This window comes from Podarcis melisellensis (genome assembly GCF_964234715.1).
Source record: "Podarcis melisellensis genome assembly, chromosome: 10".
In the NCBI taxonomy this organism is placed as follows: domain Eukaryota; kingdom Metazoa; phylum Chordata; class Lepidosauria; order Squamata; family Lacertidae; genus Podarcis; species Podarcis melisellensis.
In genome coordinates, this window is record NC_138542.1 from 9,716,923 (window position 1) to 9,738,290 (window position 21,368).

The 21,368-nt window shown below is 40.9% G+C and overlaps 2 protein-coding genes and 1 long non-coding RNA gene across 4 annotated transcripts in view; 1 reads left to right on the forward strand and 2 right to left on the reverse strand.

Moving 5' to 3' along the window:
- Window positions 1–65: 65 nt before the first annotated feature.
- SELENOO (selenoprotein O) lies at window positions 66–12,800 on the reverse strand. The gene is made up of 9 exons (XM_081927737.1): window positions 12,216–12,800; window positions 8,618–8,821; window positions 7,789–7,969; window positions 7,309–7,439; window positions 5,981–6,261; window positions 5,642–5,792; window positions 1,752–1,937; window positions 1,140–1,296; window positions 66–846 (listed from the first exon to the last, which is right to left on the reverse strand). The coding sequence occupies exons 1-9, from the start codon at window positions 12,761–12,763 to the stop codon at window positions 658–660; spliced, it is 2,028 nt and encodes a 675-aa protein (XP_081783863.1). The 5' UTR covers window positions 12,764–12,800; the 3' UTR covers window positions 66–657.
- On the forward strand, window positions 3,251–5,201 carry LOC309379086. Its single transcript, XR_014172359.1, has 2 exons — window positions 3,251–3,856; window positions 5,060–5,201. It is a non-coding gene; the product is annotated as an uncharacterized lncRNA (long non-coding RNA).
- Window positions 12,801–15,474: 2,674 nt separating the features above from the next.
- TRABD (TraB domain containing) overlaps window positions 15,475–21,368 on the reverse strand; it is a 33,705-nt gene continuing 27,811 nt past the window's right edge. Inside the window, exons 9-10 of one of the 2 annotated variants that reach the window (XM_081927866.1) lie at window positions 21,033–21,144; window positions 15,475–18,577 (exon numbers count right to left, since the gene is read on the reverse strand). In XM_081927866.1, the coding sequence (XP_081783992.1) occupies window positions 18,400–18,577; window positions 21,033–21,144 (290 nt within the window). In that variant the 3' untranslated portion in view covers window positions 15,475–18,399. Of the gene's footprint in view, window positions 18,578–21,017; window positions 21,145–21,368 lie in introns of both variants that reach the window. The other variant, XM_081927867.1, reaches the window with a different exon arrangement.

Consider the following 21,368-nt stretch of genomic DNA (forward strand, 5'->3'; position numbering starts at 1 on the left):
CCAGTAACTCAAACTGCACGCAGAGACCCAGAATAGAGTCTTGAACCATATGCTTTAGTATGCCACTATATGTAAATTATTTATACTGAAACTAGTTTTCTTCTTCATTCCATTTTTTAAAATATACACCATCATATTTTCCCTACGACCCAAAAATAATTTCTCTAAAAACCTGATTTAAACACAAAGGTTCACAATAAATGAACTACACAATTAAATGAAACATAGCTTAGAATAAGCAATGATGAGCTTAAACCCACTCCCCATTGAGAGATATCCCTGCATAATAATAAAAAATGTTACAAATATATTGCCAGGAAGTACTATTAGTTCATTTTCAGACAAAAATAATTCCAGCATCTGGATTGCTATTTTTGTCTTCACAAACACAGATTTCACTTGGATGTTCACAGATCAGGGCGGAAAAAATATAACTGCACTTTGCGATGAATAAAAGATAAAACTTTGGTCTGTCTTTCAACAGTGTGCGTGGACAGTTGTGATGGTCACAAGTAGTAAAATGAATACGGCTTGACTGTGAAGACATCCGACCCATCTGTTTGAGACTTAATAGCACTTCTATACACCTTGCTGAAATCTCCACTCGGGAAGATCACTATCCCTTTGTGGAAAATACAAACAAGGCAGTTAGGAAGATCATGTAACACAGAGCTCTGAAGCCCAGAGTGGAGGTTTACTGCTATAGGGAACTCTTCTCCTGGATGCTGAACTGCACTCAGCAGCGGCAGCCCCCACTTCTTCTACTTCAGGATCCTCAGTCGCCTCATTGTAGCATTCCAAGTCTTCTTCATATGGCTTTTCTAGGAGCCTCAAAACTTTCCTTACCTGGAAAAGGAGGAGTACAATTATTACCGCCAAACCTCAACTGTATTTATATTATTTTTGTCCCCAGGGGAAAGCCAAAGTTTGGGGATTCCATATCTGGTCAATACCTCTCAATATTTATTTTGCAACGTTTAGCTCAGGCATCCCCACACTCGGCCCTCCATATGTTTTGGGACCACAATTCTCATCAGCCCTGACCACTGGTCCTGTTAGCTAGGGATGATGGGAGTTGCAGTCACCAAAACATCTGGAAGGCCGAGTTTGGGGATGCCTGATTTAGCAATACTGCTTACCTCCATGAAGTCTCCATTTTCTGCTGCTTCTATAGCATTTTGAGCAATGTAATTTCTCAATATGTATTTTGGGTTATTTGAGTTCATAATTTTCACATGCTCAGCACTCCAGTTATCAGAATTGCCAAATTGCTCCATTTCTTTTTCTAGCCGAACTCTGAAAGGACACAGAAAGCTTCGCATAATGGGTGAGTTTTAAACAAACTAACAAACACACACACACACACACACACACACACACACACTGCTTCTGTCACAATCCTGAGACTCAGGAGCATACAACGAAGAATCATTTAAGAGGACAGGTCTAAAAAGGCACTCTGATAGGACATCCAGAGCACAAGGCTGAGAGTTCATCCTGAAAACTTATTTGAGCATTGTATGCTACACAGCCAATACAAACAATTCATTTCAAGAAGACAATTTTAAAGATCTTATTTGGAATATATTCTGATAACAAATGCTGCAACATGAAAGCCTTAGGGTGCTTCCATGAAATCATAGCCAAATCCTTTACAACAAACATTTATGCACATATGTATCAATAGCATATAGAAATATATAGAAATAGAAATATATTTGCATTTCACAGTACATAACCATTAGTCTCACCTGTAGTTCTGAAGCCAATCTTTCCAGTGTCCTTTATTTCTACTAGCCAGTTCAGATGCTGTTAACTGCTGTAGCTTAGAAAATTGCTCTATGCGTTCCAGTTCTTTATTTATGTTAGATTTTGTCCCAATTAAGGCAAAAAGTTGTGGGTTAGACTGGGCTAACATCAGCATCATTGAAAGCTGTCTAGAAAAAAGGGGAAGGGGGGAAATGGAAGACTATTAGAAATCAGTTACTGTGAGTTGTGTGTTAAGTTGTGCTTAAAAAACATACAATTCCTTAAATTATGAATTATAAGGGTACAGGCAAAATATTTGACTTCTAAGGGGAATTTTGAAAAAAAATTAGCAGACATGTTTTGTCATACATTTCAGCTACGCAACTCTGCTCATATATATGAACTCTGCTCATATACCCTGAATGCCAGGGTATATTTCTGTCTTTACAGCCTGAAATCGCTAAACATGCACAAGGGCAGCATGTTTCCACTAAAAATGAAACAGTAAAGCAGTCAACAAAGAGAACAATGCTGGAAATCAATTAAAAGCTAAGTAATAGAAAGAAATAGAAAATGTTTTTTAAAACGTGAACTCCCCCACATATTATCCTTTAACTTTCAGCTCAATGCTATTTTTGATGGCTAGCTTATATGTTTTTCACTGTAGTGCAAATTTAATAATAAGTGAGCTGCTCTCAAATACCAAGACTTATTGACAGCTTGGCTGGGTGAACTATGTATGACAACAACCCTGTGAAAGGTATTGGGTCAACACACCCAAGTCTTCAGGGATATTGATGCTTGTAAGGAACCAGGTGATACGTTGGTTATTAGTTCTGCAAAACAGGTGGTATTAGGCAAATGGTATGCCAGAGGTGTGAGGGTGAACAAGTACACATTCCAAAATACATTGACAGTAATGTTCTAGTTGTGGAACTTCATTTAACTTGACGATTAAAGACTAAGTTACACTATGTATTGGTGTATTGTCTGCTGTATTGAATTTGTATGTAGTCATTTTACTGCATTTTTAAATTTAAAAAAACAACACAGATTAAAGGCTAAAATAGTTGCATGTGGTGATGTGAACAGTTTAATCTCATATCTAGCTAGTGATCCAGACCTAAAGGACAATATTTTCTTTCATTATGGACAATATCTTTTTAATTTTTCTGTTATGGTGGGCATATATGAACAAGCACAAGGAGGGGCTTAACGTCTCGATTCTTTCCAAGCAATGTCACCCCTCTTTTTATCATATTACTTATGCATCATTTTTTATTACTTATTATTTTATCATATTAATTATGCATGCTGGAGAACCATACACCTGTGACATTTGCCAGGTACTGGATGAAATTAAAGAGGATTTCAGAAAGGGTAATTTTCTTGTCAAGAAGTCTCCTGGATCCTGACAGTCAAATATGGTCGAAATGCTGTTGGCAAAACAGCAAGTATCATTGGCATCACCACAACTAACTATGAGAAGGTGGGACCTACAGCAAAGAGTCTCCGATTTCACTCCAGCTACTCCGCAGGACAAATGGAAACAAGCTTTTAGTCATGCTAGTTGTTCTGAACTCACTTCTGCGTACTAAGATCTTAAGACAACAACCATTAAAAGTGTTTGTCAAAACAAGGCTTTGCAAAAAGAATGAATGACGATAGCATCAGGTTCTGTGACACAATGGCGAACAATGCCTTGACATTCAGATCATTGTCTGCAGTTAAACGGGCAGTAACATTCTTAACTGGGTAACAGGTGGAACTCAGTGATGCAACACACCATTGTCCTAGTAAAAATGAACAGAATTCAGGACACAAAGCCTAACACCAGACACACCAATTTGAAATGTTGATTGTCCCTTATTTCTACTTGGCACTAACGCAACCTTAATTAATGGTGGGCAGGCACCAATACAATGCAACTCAGAAGCAACAATGAAGCAGTAGCAACCTTTGGAGACTTGCTAGATGCATAAATATCAGACTGAAGAACAACACGTGCAGAGTGCCACTGGAGTGCTTCATGGGAAGGCTGTTTCCACCTAGCCTACCCTTTGGTCTTGAAAGAAGGAGGAGAGCTGCTGCTGGAGAGCAACATCATGTGAGGGAAAGGTTTCTAGGACTATGGTGAAACTGTGAAGCTCCCTTGTTATTTTTGCTACTGGATGCTGCTGTTATGTTGTTTATATAATCTTGTATTATATATATAGTACTGAAATGTGTTATTTTTGTATGTTATTATGTTTTCGTTTTGCTATATTCTGATGAAATTGTTGCCATGTTTTGCTATGTTTTTATGAAATTGTATTTGCAGTGTTTGTTTGAAATGCATCCCTGTTTCTTTGTTGGAAGCTGCTTTGATCACCATTTTGTTGGGGGGGGGATAGAAAAGCGGTATAGAAATATAATGAATGAAAAAAACAAAAAATTCTTCACTTTTCTGAAGAGTGGTGGAAAACATCTCTTTCATTACTGGCAAAATAGAAATACATTAAAAAATGCAGCTAATAAAGCAGGTTTTGTCAGATTGCAACTTTGTCTTAATTGTTTAGGAACCCGTGGCTTCTCTATGTTGAATCAGCCTGTTTGGAAAAAGAATGGGAGAAACTCATGGAAATGCACTATTGCAGGCACGTCCTAATCCGGTCCACTGGTCGATTTAATCTGATCCCCATGGGGGGAAATCCTTAAAAAAGCTCAACAATTTTGGTTGGCCCTCACGCATATTCACTTCATCAAATCTGGCCCTCTTTGAAAAAAGTTTGGGCATCCCTGCACTATTGGAACTCCTCATAATACCAATGTCATGATATCGTTCGTAGAAAACAGTGAAATACCTTGCCTGTATATGAATTAGGAAACGCTTCAACTCTCCAACTGGTGTGAAGCTGGCTTGGGAAATCATGCATCAAACAACAGTATTTTATAACAAAGTATAGGATTCATGTGCAATTTGGGTAATGGTCGATGAACATTGAAAACCCAGCCTAGAAACATCGTGAGTGCACCATAATGGGGAGTGAACACATCCCATGGTACAAACAACATGGACTTCAGAGATTTTGTTTCAATAGATCTGTCTCCTAGCACAAACTTGCTACTGCTAAATTGTTTCATAGTACCAATATCACGAACAGCTTTGTTCAGGCAGATTGCATGTACTGAACACTTTAAAACTATTGATAGGTTCCTATATTCTGTTTGTAAAGTAAGTTTTTAAAAATCTAATTATACATGGAATGTTTTGCATGCCACATAAACTTCAATATGTGCATATTACTAAAGCAACCATTATTTATGTTAGTTCTTGACAGAAGGACCATGAGCAAAAACCATAATGAGAACAGGGAAAGAGAAACCATTTTTCTTAAACTCAAAATGTAAAAAGGTGCCTGTGTCTGAAAACAGGAAAATAAACAATGAAATATGCAACAGATTGACAGGAACTACATGAGTGCTTGCTATTGTATTGCTGTATTTTATACTATTACTTAATGTTAAGGAAATATTCATTAAAAAAGAAATAGAAAAAGAAAACAGGAACATGAGCGCACCGACCCCTCTCGCTCTCCAAGCTTCAGCGAAAGCCTGTATTCGCCCCATAGGACGCACACAGATTTCCCCTTCATTTTTGGAGGGGGAAAAGTGTGTCCTATATGGCAAAAAATACAGTAACTAAGAAATGTATCCAGAAGTTGAAATACAAATCTCCAGTTTTCCAGATTAGAACTAGCACATTAATCTGGAACTATAAACTTGCAGAGAACAAAAAAAAATATCTGTTACTGTCCACATGCAACCTGTCAAATATATAACCTGTCAATCTATTATTTCCTCTAATCCTAAAACACACAGGAACTTTGCACAATATCACAGCTTAGTATACCTGGGGTCCATTTGAGGCTTGTATGCAACTTTCAGTTCTTCCAAGGATGCACACTGCTTTGAAATCTTATCTAAGAACTCTTCCAGGTTTAAAGGATCAGAATCTGCTGGGAAAGAGCTCAGCAAGCGGAAAGCATTTGTAAAATCTGCACCTATGAAACAGATTTAATGGGAACTTTATTTAGCTGTTTCTATAATTCAGTTCAAACTGTTTTATCATGTATTGGCATTATGTCTTTAATTACAGAGTATTAATTTAGATGATTTGAATTGTTTTATGCAGAACATCACATGAATTATAATTTGTTATTTTAAATATTAATATACAATGCACACTAACCTGTGACTTGCATAGTTTCCAATAAATCAGAAACCAATTTATTATCATCATCCAACTGGAGCTGAATTAATCCTAGCTTTTTTCTCATTGTTTGCAAATAATGCCTCTCAAATTCTGCTTCATATTCTTCTTCCAGGATGGGTATGCTGATTTCCAATGGAAGCTCTGGGACTAAGGCCTCAGCAAGCTTGCCTAGGTTCCACTTACAAATCTCTGGTTGCTTATTATAAGCATAGCGCCCTGCGTTATCAGAACCATTGCAAATATGTTCAGGATCGTATCTGCAAAACAGGAGTATTTGGTTTAATATTTAGTTTATATGAATGAATAGTAATATTGCAGTAACTAGATAATGTACAAATACAATGCAGACTGTTTCCTCCTCCCCTTGTAGTTTCCCACAGCATTTCCAAAAGGGTTCCCCCTCAGCCCGCTAGAGCAGTTTTTTGGGGGGGAGAGAAGGGGTTGTGGGAAGCCTCAGGGGGACAGGCAATTGCTGAAAAGAGCCTCAATCCCCATTTTGCTGGCGGGAAGCTCTGCTAAATCAAACAGTCTTCTGTCAGTGCACACCAATTGGATACAACTCTACATCTTTAAGAATTATTGTGTATCACCATGTCAAACAAATACTTTGTTTCTGTCAGGGAACTGACATCAGAGCGAGAGGTGGAGGCAAGGCTCCCGAGCGATGCAGGAGAGGGGACCAGCAGAGGGGAAGGAAATCAGTGCAACACCAGTAGAGAAGGGAGGGAGATGGAGGAGTCGGAGAGGGGTCTCCGAGACTCTTCGCCCGAAACTAGTGGGGAAAGCACAGGCACGCCTCTGCCCACTCCTTCCCTGTGCAGAAGATTTCCGCGCAGGGAGAGTAGGCGGAGACTTGGCGTCAAACAACTTCTTTGCTGGAAGAGGTTCAAGAAACGCCCACTGACGGATTCTGCAAGCGACTGAACGGCCACGGAGCGAAAGGCTGTCAGCCGAGGCAAGGTTAACCAGGCGATCTAACCAGCAGTAACAGCAACTTACGCACAAGTAACCCCTTATAACCATTACAGTTTCCCTCTTCCCTAGTTTAATCTTACTGAACAGGGATAAAGTACAAGGTAACCAATATAAACCTTCAACATCTATAGATCTAACAAGGTTGATCACACTGCTGCTGCATTATACAGCAAAATTATCCTCGATTAATTCCATTAACACTAACAAGTAAAAGTGAATACAAGGGTCACCTGAAAACATACATACCATACATTTAAATTTCTTCCACAGTTCATTTGATCCAGTCAATATAACAAATCTATGTTTTGAAGATACTGAGATACACTAACCTGTCCATAAAGCCAAAGGGTCCATAGTCAATTGTAAGTCCAATAATACTCATATTATCCGTATTGAGCACACCATGACAAAATCCAACACACTGCCAATCGGCAACCATCCTTGCTGTCCGCCTTGTTACCTTAAAAATACAAGCTGATTTTCAATTTCTTTTCATCTATGAACTTTATGCTTGCATACACACTGCATATTAAGTAGAGTAATATTTAAAAAACAGGCAGTTGCAAATGTGTGTTGAACATTTCCCATCCATGTATGCCATCTCCACAGATCCTTAAGAGTTCCTATGGAGAATAAAAGACTAATAGTTGCCAACGCTGTGTGAATGAAAATTGTCTTGCCTATGTTAACAGGATGTCAAAGGGTGAAAAATCAGCCCACTGCAGACCATATAATTTGGAAAAGATTAGCATTCCAAGGAGTGGAATGCAAACATATTTTTTATAAAAATAGTAAGAATTAATTATTACCTCCCGAAAGAAAGCAGCATTTCTCTGGACATTATTGTCTGTGTGCGCTTGTAGAATCTCTGGGTAGAAAGTGCTGATTACATAATCAAGCATTTGTATTCGAATATCATTTCTATCAACACTGGGGCCTTTACGTCCTGTATATTCATCAGTAGCTTTAAAAATTTCAAATGATCCAAACCTAAATAAAAGGATTGTCAATTATTGTGCTATATCACCGGGATATAAATATATTTCATTGAGGGTTCCCGCCCCGTATAGTTTATTTATATATATTTTAAAATAACAAAAAGTAAATAAATTGCTATTTAGCTCCATGTACTGCAACAACAGGAAATGCTATGGTATAGTTTTACTAGAGAAACAGAATATTTAATTAGTAAGCCCCAATTCTGAAAGATGTGCTTTATAAGTATTTTGAAACCTCATCGCTTTCTTGGCTATTAGAGACAAGTGACTGAATTGTGTTTCAAGGATGGAATTGCCATTGCAGGGGGCAGGACTAGATGACCCTTGGGATCCCTTCCAATTTATTTCTATAATTCTATGAGATATGGAGCTCACCTCTGCCCCAAACAAGCATTTGGAGAACGACTTCTTAATTTTTTACCCATACTACTAGGGCTGCAACTGCAACTCGGTATTGGGCGCCAAATCACTTGTCGATGGCCAATATTTTAGAGCCAAATATGAGTAATTAATAGCTACAATTTTAGTAGGCAAAAGTCACAGGTACCTGAAATGTCAATATTATAGACAGTTTATCTGTAACACATCAAAACTGTATATAATACCTGTTTTAATATAAAACCCAAAGCAGGATATTTACCTAATAAACGTGGGTGCTATTCTCAGGACAATTGTGCACCTTTCTTTTTTTGGATTTCCATCGTAAAAAATGTCCCGAATAACTTCTGAATCAGATGTTACACACGTTCCAGCTCTGGTTGTAGGTATTCCTAGGTGAAACATTGCTTCGCTGCACAAAAATTCTCTTATGCTTGATCGCAGAACTTTACGACCATCTGCTTGTCTGAAATTAAATTAATAAGATACTAGAATAAGTTTTTTTAAAAAAAATAATAATCTCTAAAATATTTTTAAAGCATAATTAACAGATGAGAATGGTCAAATTCACTCAGTATCAATAATTAGGCATTTAGACAGCATTTTATTTCAGAAGAAAGAAGTATACTTGCTCTGTAGTAAAAAACGAAGCAGGGATTAAGCTACTTCTGCTCACTTTATAGCTCAATTCTAGACATGTCTACTCAAAAGTCCCAATTACTTACTCTCAGTGAAGTGTGTTAGTGCAGGGTTTTCCAAACCTGGTCTCCAGCTGTTTTTGGACTACAACTCCCATCATCCCTAACCAGTGGTCAGGGATGTAGGGAATTGTAGTCCCAAAACAGTTGGAGATCCAAGTTTGGGAAACCCTGCCTTAGTGTGTCTGCACATACCAAGTCATGTTATCATCTCAATACAGATGTTTTATGAGAGCTCAAGTAAGCCCTCAGGGGATCACACCTAAAGCCAAAATCACATACTGTGTAGCCAAAACACATTGGGTACAATGGCTAGAGAGATTGCCAGTCTTTCCCAAAACCCGTCCCACTTTTTTAAACAATTTTTTTTTTTGCAATGCGCATAAAGCTTAAGGTTACCAGATGTCCCCATTTCCCAGGGACAGTCTGTGGATTTACAAATCTGCCCCTATACAAAATCCATTGAAGTTGAAAAGTATCCACGGATTCATTGAAAAACATCTGGTAACCTTAATAAAGCTGAATGTGCACAAGTTAAATGTGTGTATGCTGCAGACTAACTGTACTATATTTAGGGGAAACTTTTCACATGTTCTTCTGCAGGCCGCTAAATGATGCAGCAGCAAAGTGGATATACATGAAGCAGCCTTTAGCAACTGGAGCGGGGGCATGAATTCTGCTCATACTTTGTTATTCATGGTATGCTATGCATCCTTGACAATAGCTAACTAATAGCGCAGTTAGCAGAGCATGAGAATCTTAATCTCAAGGTCACGTTGGGCAAAAGATTCCTGCATTGCAGGGGGTGGACTAGATGATCCTCGGGATCTCGCCCTACTCCTACAATTCTGTGATTTTAATAAAGACGAGTTATGGATCTAAACCTTGATTCAAGTTGTCAAGGAAGGGAGAAAACAACAGGCTGCATGAGCCAGTGACATGGGCGTAGGCAGGATTTACGTTAGGAGCAGCAGGTAGCAAGCATTTATGTTAGGTTTTCATCTCCGCCAAGCTAAGCGGTTGGCTCCTTACCTCTCTCGCCCTGACCTAGCCACTGTGATCCATGCGACGATCACCTGCAGACTGGGTTATTGTAACTCGCTCTACGTGGGGCTGCCCTTGAGACTGACCCAGAAACTCCAGCGGGTGCAGAATGCTGCAGCGAGACTCCTTACGGGGTCTTCGCTGCGAGACCACATTCACCCGGTGCTATACCAGCTGCACTGGCTCCCGGTGGAGTACAGGATCAGGTTTAAGGTGCTGGTTTTAACCTTTAAAGCCCTATACGGCCTAGGACCCTCGTACCTACGGGACCGCCTCTCCTGGTATGCCCCACAGAGAAACTTACGGTCTTCAAATAAAAACATCTTGAAGGTCCCAGGCCACAGAGAAGTTAGGCTGGCCTCAACTAGAGCCAGGGCTTTTTCGGCTGTGGCTCCGATCTGGTGGAACGCTCTGTCACAAGAGACTAGGGCCCTGCGGGACTTGACATCTTTCCACAGGGCCTGCAAGACAGAGCTGTTCCACCAGGCCTTTGGCCAGGGCACAGCCTGACTCCCTCCCTCGGCAATCTTTGTGGAGCTCTGGCACAATGGTTGCCAGTGGCTTGATTTGAATCAATTTTATATTGAATGATTTTAGAGTGTTGTTTGTGCTGTACCTTTGTACTGTTTTAATGTTATTAGCCGCCCTGAGCTCGGCTTCGGCTGGGGAGGGCGGGATATAAATAAAATTTATTATTATTATTATTATTAGGTGCCATCATCCCAACTGGCTCTGTCTAGCAGATCTGGAATGAAACTTCTTGACAAGAAGTTCATTTTAAATTACTTTCTTTTGACCCCATGTGCTCAGAAAAAACCTGTCGAAAACCTTTCTACAATTTTTACTTTTGAGTAGTATTATTTATTTATCATTTTATTTTAGATGCATGAAATTCTGGAACCAACGCTGTAATCTCTCGCTTCCAGGAGTAGCCTGGACAATTCTGCATTAGAATATTTTTATTTATTTACTTGATTTGGGGGGTGGGCTGCCCTCACCTCCATGGACATTAACAGGCCCTACCCAATGCACATTGACTCAAGCCAGCCTAAACCAAATGGGTTTTGTTTTTATTTAAATCACACTGTCCAACACAAAGGCCTGCAGACTGTATGGTGCGCAATGGCCTTCTCAGGGCCACATTTAAGTTTGATGAGGCCCTAAGCTACTGAAGGTTGGTGGGGCCCTTTATATGTCCAGCTGTCCATTGTCAACAACTGTAGCTTTTTTGTGTGTTGAATATATGCTATAACCTAACAGGTATCTAAAGGGACGCAGGTGGCACTGTGGGTTAAACCACAGAGCCTAGGACTTGCCGATCAGAAAGTCGGCGGTTCGAATCCCTGCAACGGGGTGAGCTCCCGTTGTTCGGTCCCTGCTCCTGCAACCTAGCAGTTCAAAAGCACATCAAAGTGCAAGTAGATAAATAGGTACCACTCCGGCAGGAAGGTAAACGGCGTTTCCGTGCGTTGCTCTGGTTCGGCAGAAGCGGCTTAGTCATGCTGGCTACATGACCCAAAAGCTGTACACCGGCTCCCTTGGCCAATAAAGCAAGAAAAGCACTGCAACCCCAGAGTCGGACACGACTGCACCTAATGGCCCTTTATCTTTACCAGGTATCTAAAGCCATTTGCACATAACAAAATACAGTGGTACCTCGGGTTAAGTACTTAATTTGTTCCGGAGATCCGTACTTAACCTGAAACTGTTCTTAACCTGAAGCACCACTTTAGCTAATGGGGCCTCCTGCTGCCGCCGGAGCACGATTTCTGTTCTCATCCTGAAGCAAAGTTCTTAACCTGAAGCACTATTTCTGGGTTAGTGAAATCTGTAACCTGAAGCGTATGTAACCTGAAGCGTATGTAACCTGAGGTACCGCTGTATGTATTTTATCAAAGTAATTGTTGAACTGAAATACAATTTTGAAGAAGTATATTAATAATGAAATACTTAAAAAAAAATTGGGGGGGGCAAGAGAGCGGGGCGTCTAAACGATAGCTTGTTTAGCGTTTACGTAAATCCGGCCCTTCCTGGATTAAGAGAAGGGGGCCGGTCTCTGCCACTCCCCTCTCCCGAAAACAACGCGTGTGTCGCTGGGCGTGCGCCTTCGCGGTTTACCGGGAGAAAGGGGTGAGGCCGGCTCCCTTCAGCTGGATCTCCCAGCGCTCGCCGCGCAGGTTCAGCACCTCGCCCAGGTAGACGGCCGCGCCGTCGCCCAGCTGCCCGGCGAAGCTGCCGAACTGGTGGCCGCAGTAGCAGTGGGCGGCGGGCTCCGCGCCGGGAGGCAGCCGGTTCCCGCTGAAGTAGAGCGCCGCCTCGGCTTCCTCGTCGGCCGCGCGAGGCTCCCTCAGGCCCAGCAGCTCCAGCGCCGGGGCGGACGCGGCCACCAGGCGAGGGCCGCGCACCGGGGTAGGCCGCACCCGCGAGAAGCAGGCGCCCGACACGGGCCGCGGCACGTTCTCCTCGCTCGGGTCCAGGGGCAGGGCCCGCAGCGCCCGGTTGTCGAAGCGAAGCGCCCCCAGCCACAGACCAGCCTCGGCGGCCGGGCCTGAGGGAGAAGCAGCAGCAGCAGCCGCGGCCTCCATGCTGCCCAAAGGGCGAGAAACAGGCACCGGCAACAAACGGCTGAGGCGCCGGCTGTTACTACGCAGCAGCGCCGTTGCCATTCGCTTTTCTCCGGCCTTTTCGGCCACCGTCGGTCCCGCCCATAACCGCCTTCCGAGTCCCGCCCATAACCGACCACCCTCTCTCTAGCCTATCCCAGCTCGCCCCCTTATTTTCACCCAATCAGGGAAAGGGCTCCAAGGAACTGGCCAATGAGACGAGGGAGAGAGCTATTAATTTCGCCTCCGCTTGGGAGTGACGCTGTCGCGCAGGCGCAGCTGCCTCAACTCGTGGGAACGGTTATTTGAACAGAATTATTTCAAAGGGGGGCGGGGAGAGTGATCACTGGCAAAAATCGATCCATAATATCTTGTGGCTTATGATAGGTCTGCCTGTATATTTTAATTTAATAGAATTGGGACCCCCAGGGTCATCTGGTCCAAACCCACTGCAATGCAGAAATCTCAGCTGAAGCATTTATTAATTTATTTAAATTTCTTTTATATTTTATATTTTTTATTTTATTATATTTTTATTCTTTTATATTTATTTAAATTTTCTTTTATATTCTTATATATAAATTTCTTTTATATTTTTAAGAAAAACCTCAAAGCGGTTTACAGCATATTAAATCAATAAAACAATATGAAGAAAGTCAAATGTAGAGTATACAGTCAAAGCAAGTCAAATATAGAGTATACAGTCAAAGCAACATAACAGAAAACTAAAATATTATCTTGAAAGATTTCAAAATAAAACATTACAAAGGAGGTCAGCTACAGACATCTATGACAGATGGCCGTCCAACTTCTGCTTAAAAACCTCCGAGGAAGGAGAGTCCACAACCTCTCATTCCACTGTTGAAGAAGTGTTCTGTGTTCTTACCGTCAGAAAGTTCTTCCTGATATTTAGTCTGAATCTCCTTTCTTGTAACTTGAAGCCATTGGTTTGAGTCCTACCCTCCAGAGCAGGAGAAAACAAGCTCGTTCCCTCTTCGTGTGACAGCCCTTGAGATACTTGACAATGGTTATCGTATCTCCTCTTTTCCAGGCTAAATATACCCAGCTCCTTCAACTGTTCTTCATAAGGCTTGGTTTCCAGACCCTCAATCACCTTTGCTGCCCACACGTTCCAGCAGCTTAAATGTGGAAGAGTGCAGTTTATGATTTTCAGCCTCGGCCTCCCACACCAATAAAAAACACGGCACAGAATACACCTCTTTCGGTAGAATTGCCTTTTCATACCTTTTGTTTTAATGCTTAAAAACCACCAACACAGCTAATGCTGCAGTTGGGCTCTCACTTACTTGGTAGTAAACCCCTTTGAACTGAAAGGGATTTACTTCTCTTTCACATGAGGCAGGACCCAAATTAAAATAGGAAATCTTAACTAGATTTGGTGATACTTTGGAAGATTAAGAGGACACCAGCCTGGTCACAGCTACAGTAAGACCCTCCATTTTTATAAAACCAGAATTTGGGTTGGGCAGCTGTCATGTCATAAATGATGGTGGGAATGTCTGCAGAAGCCCATGTTTACTCAAGTGAATCACACACCAATTTCAACACAAGGACAGACTTCAAATATGCAAATATATATTTGTTTACAGTACTGTAGTTGCCTGAAATCAGTGTAAGTCTTGCCTCCCAAAAGTTATGAACCTAAAACAGGCATAGGCAAACTTGGCCCTCCAGATGTTTTGGGACTACAACTCCCATCATCCCTAATCACTGGTCCTGTTAGCTAGGAATGATGGGAGTTGTAGTCCCAAAACATCTGGAGGGCCAAGTTTGCCTATGCCTGGCCTAAACTCAAGTTGTATAAAGGAAGATGGGCAGCTGTGCCAATAACTGGATTTATCTAAACAAAACCAGTTCCCACATTTACTTGGGAACAATGTTGACAAGCCTGTAAAACTTCAGGTGCAATGCAGAAGAACATTTTCAATTTTTTGCCTGGGATGCCATACTGGTTAAGGCTAATCCTAAGAAACTGAAGGGTTTGTTTTCCTTTAGTCTGATAGTATTAACCTAGGAGTTGGTTACCGATTATCTACAAAGGCTCTCACTGGTGTCTCTAGGCAGGTGTCCCAGACTCCAAATTTTCATTTTTTAAAATCACCTTCCTAGAAAGAGAATTACGGTGCAAAGTCCAAGATCCTTCTGTGCAATTTCTGTGAAATGAGTATGGTGTGGCCACTTCGTACATAATGAATGCCCCCTTTTGCCCCCTTTTGCTATTGGACGGCAACAGCATCTCGGTGTCTGTAAAATCAATATTGTGATCTTCAGCAGCAGCAAATCACTGACTTCTCATGGTAAAGTGTAAGGTTCCAGCAGGCAGGTGCCTCTCTAACTTTTGTTATACCACACCCCACAGCGCAGCTATTTTGTGATGGACACGCTCAGCACTCTCAAAATTCAAAATGTGCCCACTAGCCCAAAAAAGTTGGCAACCCCTGCATTACACTATAGCTATGTTTGAAATAGGCTTATAGAATATGCTGTATCACCACAGTAAAAACAAGGGACTTGATAATTCACTTTTTATTACGTTGGTTTTGCATTTTTCAGGAAGTAAAAAAAAAATTCTATGAATCATCTTTATTCAGTATCCATGGGGCATATTTAAATCAGGCAATTTCAGTTAGGTCAAGCACTAAGAGGCATTCAATATATATCAAATACTGGTAGCCCCATTCAACTGCATTGTGCAGAAGTCTTTGGGACATGGAATAGCATATTCTCTTGAAAGAACACACGCACACACTGAATTGGTAAATATGAAATGCTAGCTGTTGGATAGACCTTTTATTCTATTTCTCTCTTTTTGGCATATGGAAATACACAAAATACAGCATGCCTCAAGTCCATCATTTAACATTAGTCCATTCAAGCTTAAGGCTGACTCTTGCCATTCATCTTGTTTTTTGTAACTTTTGTGAAATTTACCTGAGTATGAATACTTTAAAGTAAACATAATACAGTTAACTTACAAAATGGGACTGGAGGAACACAATAAAGAGAGCCAACATATTTGGTAAGATGTAAAAGGTAATTTAATAGCTCAATCAGCTGATTATCTAACATATTCCCAAGAGGTATGATAACTAACCAAAAATATATCATTGGAAACCTTTTAAAAGGTAAAGGAGAAACCATCAAAATAAAAATAATCATTTCAATTGTTGAAAAGTTGCTTATAACATGGTACTTTCCAGCTCACTCCTTTTTCTTCCAAACAGTTGTCAGGAAAGCAGTATAAGTGGCAAAGACCAATGACACAAACCTTTCTCTCTTGCATCTTGTGTTGAGCTGTACCTGTAAAAATCAACCTGTGCACCTTTCTCCCATCATTTAACAAATTTCCATTTTCTTCTGTATAAGGTATTCAAGAGGTTTGCCTATGGAGGGTATGTGGAAGAGTATCCCAACTCAAACCAATTAATTGTATCAATATACTGTACTTAACTGTTGCGGTTCCAGAGCAAATTGTCTCAAGTGCTATTAACAGGCAAGCACCACCATTTTTATTTTTTTGCAAGATATAATTGCAATACATGATGCAAAAACAAAAAAAGCAGCATCAAATTTCATTTAGGGATATTTGTTTTCATTGATGTTGGGGAATACAATCTGTTAGGCCCTGTAAATCTATCACTTGAATTTAGTTAAATAAAACTTTGGAATCCATCGTAAGTCCCATCAAAAGATGTAGAATTCCCCACCAGCATCATATCATCAGCAAAAATACCCAAGAAGAAGAAGACTATAGCCTCCTTTTGGTGAGAAGCAAGAACTAAACCCAGGAACAATCATTACCCAGCTAATTGTGCATATTTCCTGTTTATCTCCCCTTCCCCGCAACTGGACCTAAGTGCACTTATCTGTGCTGCATTATGTCCAGTTAATGGAAACTTGCAAAAGAGCATTTTGAAAGACAGGCTGTAACGGTATTAATCTGGAAACATTTGCTTTGCTAAATATGCAGTCAGGTTGTGGACTATGTCAGCGTTTAGTTTCCGCTCCTCAAATGCCACCTTCTCTAAAGAAGAGGGAGCAGGGAAGACTAAAGTCAGAAAATGTCTTTACTCCAGCCGATGGACAATTGCATAAAAGGCAAAAGGCTTTCCACGGGATAGATTAACAACCGCATTTTTACGATTAATATTCTGTTGAGATGGCAACAAGCAATATGCACTCCAAGGCAATCTTAAGGGCATATAAATGTCTACAAAATGTACATGACAAAATGTTTCTTTAAAAAAATGTGTATGTTAAAAAAGTAGAATTATTGAAAAGGACGCATAAAAGCTACACAAACAAAACCTAGGCAGTTTCAAAAAATACTGGTTGAAATCTGTTAAAACAACATTCCACTGATTTTTTCTTTTAAATCAGCATTTTATTACATTCCACTGGAATTGTGATAAATAGCTTACATGGCATCCGAGGAAGGGTAAATACGACATACACAACAGTTCCAGATTTGTTTTCCCCCAAAAGGAGAAGTGAAAGTTCATTAGTGGGAGGGATAAGAGTCTCAATAATTTTGCAGTACTGAAATTTATCCTGACAAGGATTTGGTTTACTAATTATCAGTGACATTAATCTAACCTAGGAGGAACTGTGTGCCCTGTAAACAAAGGAAGTTACCCAACAACAACTTAAGGAGAGGGAGAAAAGTAGACATATTGCAATGTTTCGTTTGAGACAGAGAAAACCTTGGGAAAGCCCCCAAACGACAAAGCACAATCTTGCTTGTCCTTCCCCAACTTTCCCCAGATGATTCTGAATTTAAAGACATCTGGAGGGCGTCAGGTTGGGCTAACCAAACATAAGGAGTCTTGAATGGAACTTGTGAGCTTTCCATTAATAAAAGAGTTGGGGTTTTAAAGTGATCCATTTTGGCGGGATACAATGCTGAAGGCAACTTTTTCTTCTAAAAAAAGTAAGGCTTGTAAAAGATATGTAGAGGTTTCATCGATAGCAGCCAGCACGTTTCTGATATTTCAAAAGCTTTTAGCAGGTTGTCTTCTTTTAAAAAAAGCCACTAAGTATAAAAGTTTTCCAGTAAGAAGAGGTCCTTCTAAGTCATCTTATAGGTACTTGGCACCAGGAAGGATAGCCTGGTATTTATTTACCTGTACCAAACGCACACATACTTAATGGGCCACTGTGCTTTCTAATAGGAACACAACTAGCCTATGGTTTGTTCTGTTCCTCTGGGGGAGAAAACAGATCATGGGACACAATGCACCAGCAAGTTCTCCTGTGCCAGCTTCAGTTAAATGAACAGCTGCATCTTTGTACAGTCTCATTCGTTTCAAAGGTGCTTGCATAACGGAAGTTTCCAGTGAATTGTGTCCGAGGATATTAGATTCTATGTTGTTGATCCATTATATCACCATCTTTATAAATGCACTATATACACATAATAGTATGATATATATGTGTACATACTTTAGGTACCCTATACTGGCATGTCATTTTATGCTGCCCATTTCACTAGGTTTGGGGGCAAATGCTTAGGTCGCAGCTGGTGTGGCGTTTAGTACTGATCCACTGGTTATGCTCCAGCTCAGCATCAAATGAGACCTCTGGACAGAATTTGGTTAAATTTGACAAGTCACTCCTTTCCAACCTATTTTTACGTATGTTAGATCTTGCCCCAGCTACTTGCAGAATCTTCTTCCAATTCAGTGCTGAGTCTTGACATCTGCCAGTTTCTGAAGATAGTTCTGTGCAACGGGCATGGAGAGAATAAACCGAACTGTCCTTTGTCCCATCCTATAGCAGCCGTAGCCCACTAGTCCAAATACTGTGGCCTTTAGAGCAAACTTGAGGATTTTACTTGAGGTTGATGGAGGCGGCACACTGGAAAAAGGAGAAGGGGGGAGGAGAGACTTATCATCCACCTATGTTCAAATAATTAATACTAAACACTACTTGCCTCAAACACTAAAATGTCTGCCATTACCTTTATTACTTGGGTGGGAATCCAGTATGCATCATGCAGCAATATGTGTGTTTTGTTTAATTGTGCCAATGTAATAGCTACTGAGCTTACACACACACACACAAAACCATCACCACCACCAGAATAGGGCCATTTTGCCCTATTCTGGCCACTTATCTTTTGGGTAACAGCATACACGATACAGTTCAACCATTATCAATTGCTTTAAATGAAAATAATCTTTCATGGATCAGGCCATGAGCTAACAGTCCACATCAGCAGTATTTGTTACATATATCTTACGATTTATTTATACTATTATGGATTTGATTTTTGAAATTCTTTTCATTTTACAATGAGTCTTGCAATATATAAAAACGATTCCGTAAAATTACTTGATTCATGTATCTTGGGAGAGGAAATCACAGATGGATTTTTCTTGCACCACTACCTTCATCTAAATGAGCATTTATTGGCTACATTCACATGCCATGTCAAAACTGTATTTGGCATGATGAGAATGAGTTGCAGATAACTTCAGGCTCTGCATTCCACCCCATCATTCTTAGGTGTGGCAGCTGACGCGGGTGGGAGGTTTGAAAGCTTTCAGTTCTGCTTTCCACTAACTACAGTTTAGCTTTCCATTCAAACTCTTAATTCCCAACTTATTAATAGGAGCAAGAGTATGCTATTGCATTTATATTCAGATTGCAAGCTTCCTAGAGGCACCTGGTTTTAAATTTATTTTAAATTTAAGTAGTTGGCCACAGTGAAAGGCAGGATGCTGGGCCAGTCAAGTGTTTTGGCTGATCTTATTATTATCTTATTATGTTCTTATAATATAATCCATGACTTGAAGTTGGTTTGTTTCAAACAAAGCATGGCTAATGTTAAGCTACAGTTTAGTGGTTCCAATAATATGACAAGCTGCATTTAAGGAAAAACGGAAGTGGAACCCTTTATTTGACGCCAAAATGGCCTTGTTCACATGTACCGTATTTTTCGCTCTATAGGACGCACTTTTCCCCCACCAAAAATTAAGGGGAAATGTGTGTGCGTCCTATGGAGCGAATGCAGGCTCCTTGTCTTCAGCGATAGCAATGAGAAGCCTCCAAAGCTCAGAGGGAGCGCTCCCTCTGCGCTCCGGAGGCTTTGCGTTGCTTTCGTTGAAGCCTGGAAAGTGAGAGGGGTCAGTGCGAACCGACCCCTCTCGTTCTCCAGGCTTCAGGGATAGCCGCCTGAAGCCTTCGGAGCGCAGCGCAAGTTCCCGCTACGCTCCGGAGGCTTCAGGTTCCTTTCGCTGAAGCCAGGAGAGTCTTGCGGGAGGTCCTGCTGCGCTCCGGAGGCTTCGGGTTCCTTTTGCTGAAGCTGGGAGAGCAAGACTCTCCTGGCTTCAGCAGAGAGGGAGAGCTGCGCAGCACCCCGTCAGCCAAGCGGGAGGAGAAATGGAAGGGGCTCCATTTCTCCTGCGGCTTCGCTGAAGGGGTGCTGCGCAGAGAGGGGGAGATTTTTTTTCCTTGTTCTCCCCCTCTAAAACAAGGTGCGTCCTATGGTCGGGTGCATCCTATAGAGCGAAAAATACGGTAACTCCAAGCCAAATGATGGTTAGGTATGAATGGGCAAGCAGGCTGGTGCATAGAGTAAAAACTTCTCTGCTTTGCTCCTGTTGTGCTACTGGTAGCTAAACCATGGTTTGGCTTATGGTTACATATGAACTGAGTCTTATTGTTCATCTCCCCCAAATGTACCACAAGCGACAAGTCAAGATGTAATCTTGGTTATAGCTTGCGGTTTGTTTGGCTTGTTCTCATCACTCTCAATGGTGACTCAGCATAATGTCTGAATGTCACCATTATATCTACTTGTGGTAGTTTCCAGGTTTATAATTCTGTAATAGGAACATTAATTTATATGATGCACTTTTAATTATTTTCATTGAAATATTCACCCCAGAGACCCTTTAAAAAATAATAATTGGGTGCTCTCTTTTCCCGTTTTATTTATACAGAGCATCAAATTTCAACCTTCAGATCACAGGAAACAATCTGTATCTCAGGCCTCGGTACTGCGCAGATAAAACAGAAACCCAAAATGCAGTTACTTAATCTTTGTTTTCAGTCATCTGTTCCATAGGGAAAACTGCACAACAAGCTTTCTCCCAAATACTCATTTCTCAGGAGATACTTCCTGCCTAACCAAGGACATTTTAGCATTGCCCGAATCTCTGGGAGTTCATCCTGTTTCACCTTTAGTGTCATTAGCAGTCTGCCACTATACCTATTCACTGCCTTTTCTTTACCTCCTGCCCCCAGGCTAACTGCAGAAATCATAACATATAAGGAAAATGACCAAACCTACCAGAGAGAGAATTACCTCATTATTTCCTGGATGTTCAAGTCTGTATTCCAGTTCTTTTCGATCCCAGGGACGTGACCCATTCCAACCACCCCAACTACAATGGACGGGACGCATCTTCTGGGTTCAGCTGAGACAGCAGAAGAAACATAAACAAAAAGCTTATGTTCAATGTGTTTATTATATTTACTACCACTATTTTTCGGATTCTCTTCAGCCACAGCTCTCAAACAGAAACAAAGGGATACAGTGGTACCTTGGAAGTCAAACGGACGTCTGGAACGGATTCCGTTTGACTTCCAAAATGTTCAGAAACCAAGGCATAGCCAGTTCTTCTAACGGGAACATTATCTA

Bases quoted from the DNA above. Each gene is read 5' to 3' on its own strand.
- SELENOO (XM_081927737.1), bottom strand. From the start codon at position 12,763: ATGGCAACGGCGCTGCTGCGTAGTAACAGCCGGCGCCTCAGCCGTTTG. The intron at 7,970-8,617 runs GTAAATATCCTG...CCTTTTATTTAG, and splicing joins ATAGCACCCACGTTTATTAG to GTTTGGATCATTTGAAATTT. The intron at 6,262-7,308 runs GTTAGTGTATCT...CCTGTTTTGCAG, and splicing joins CCCTTTGGCTTTATGGACAG to ATACGATCCTGAACATATTT.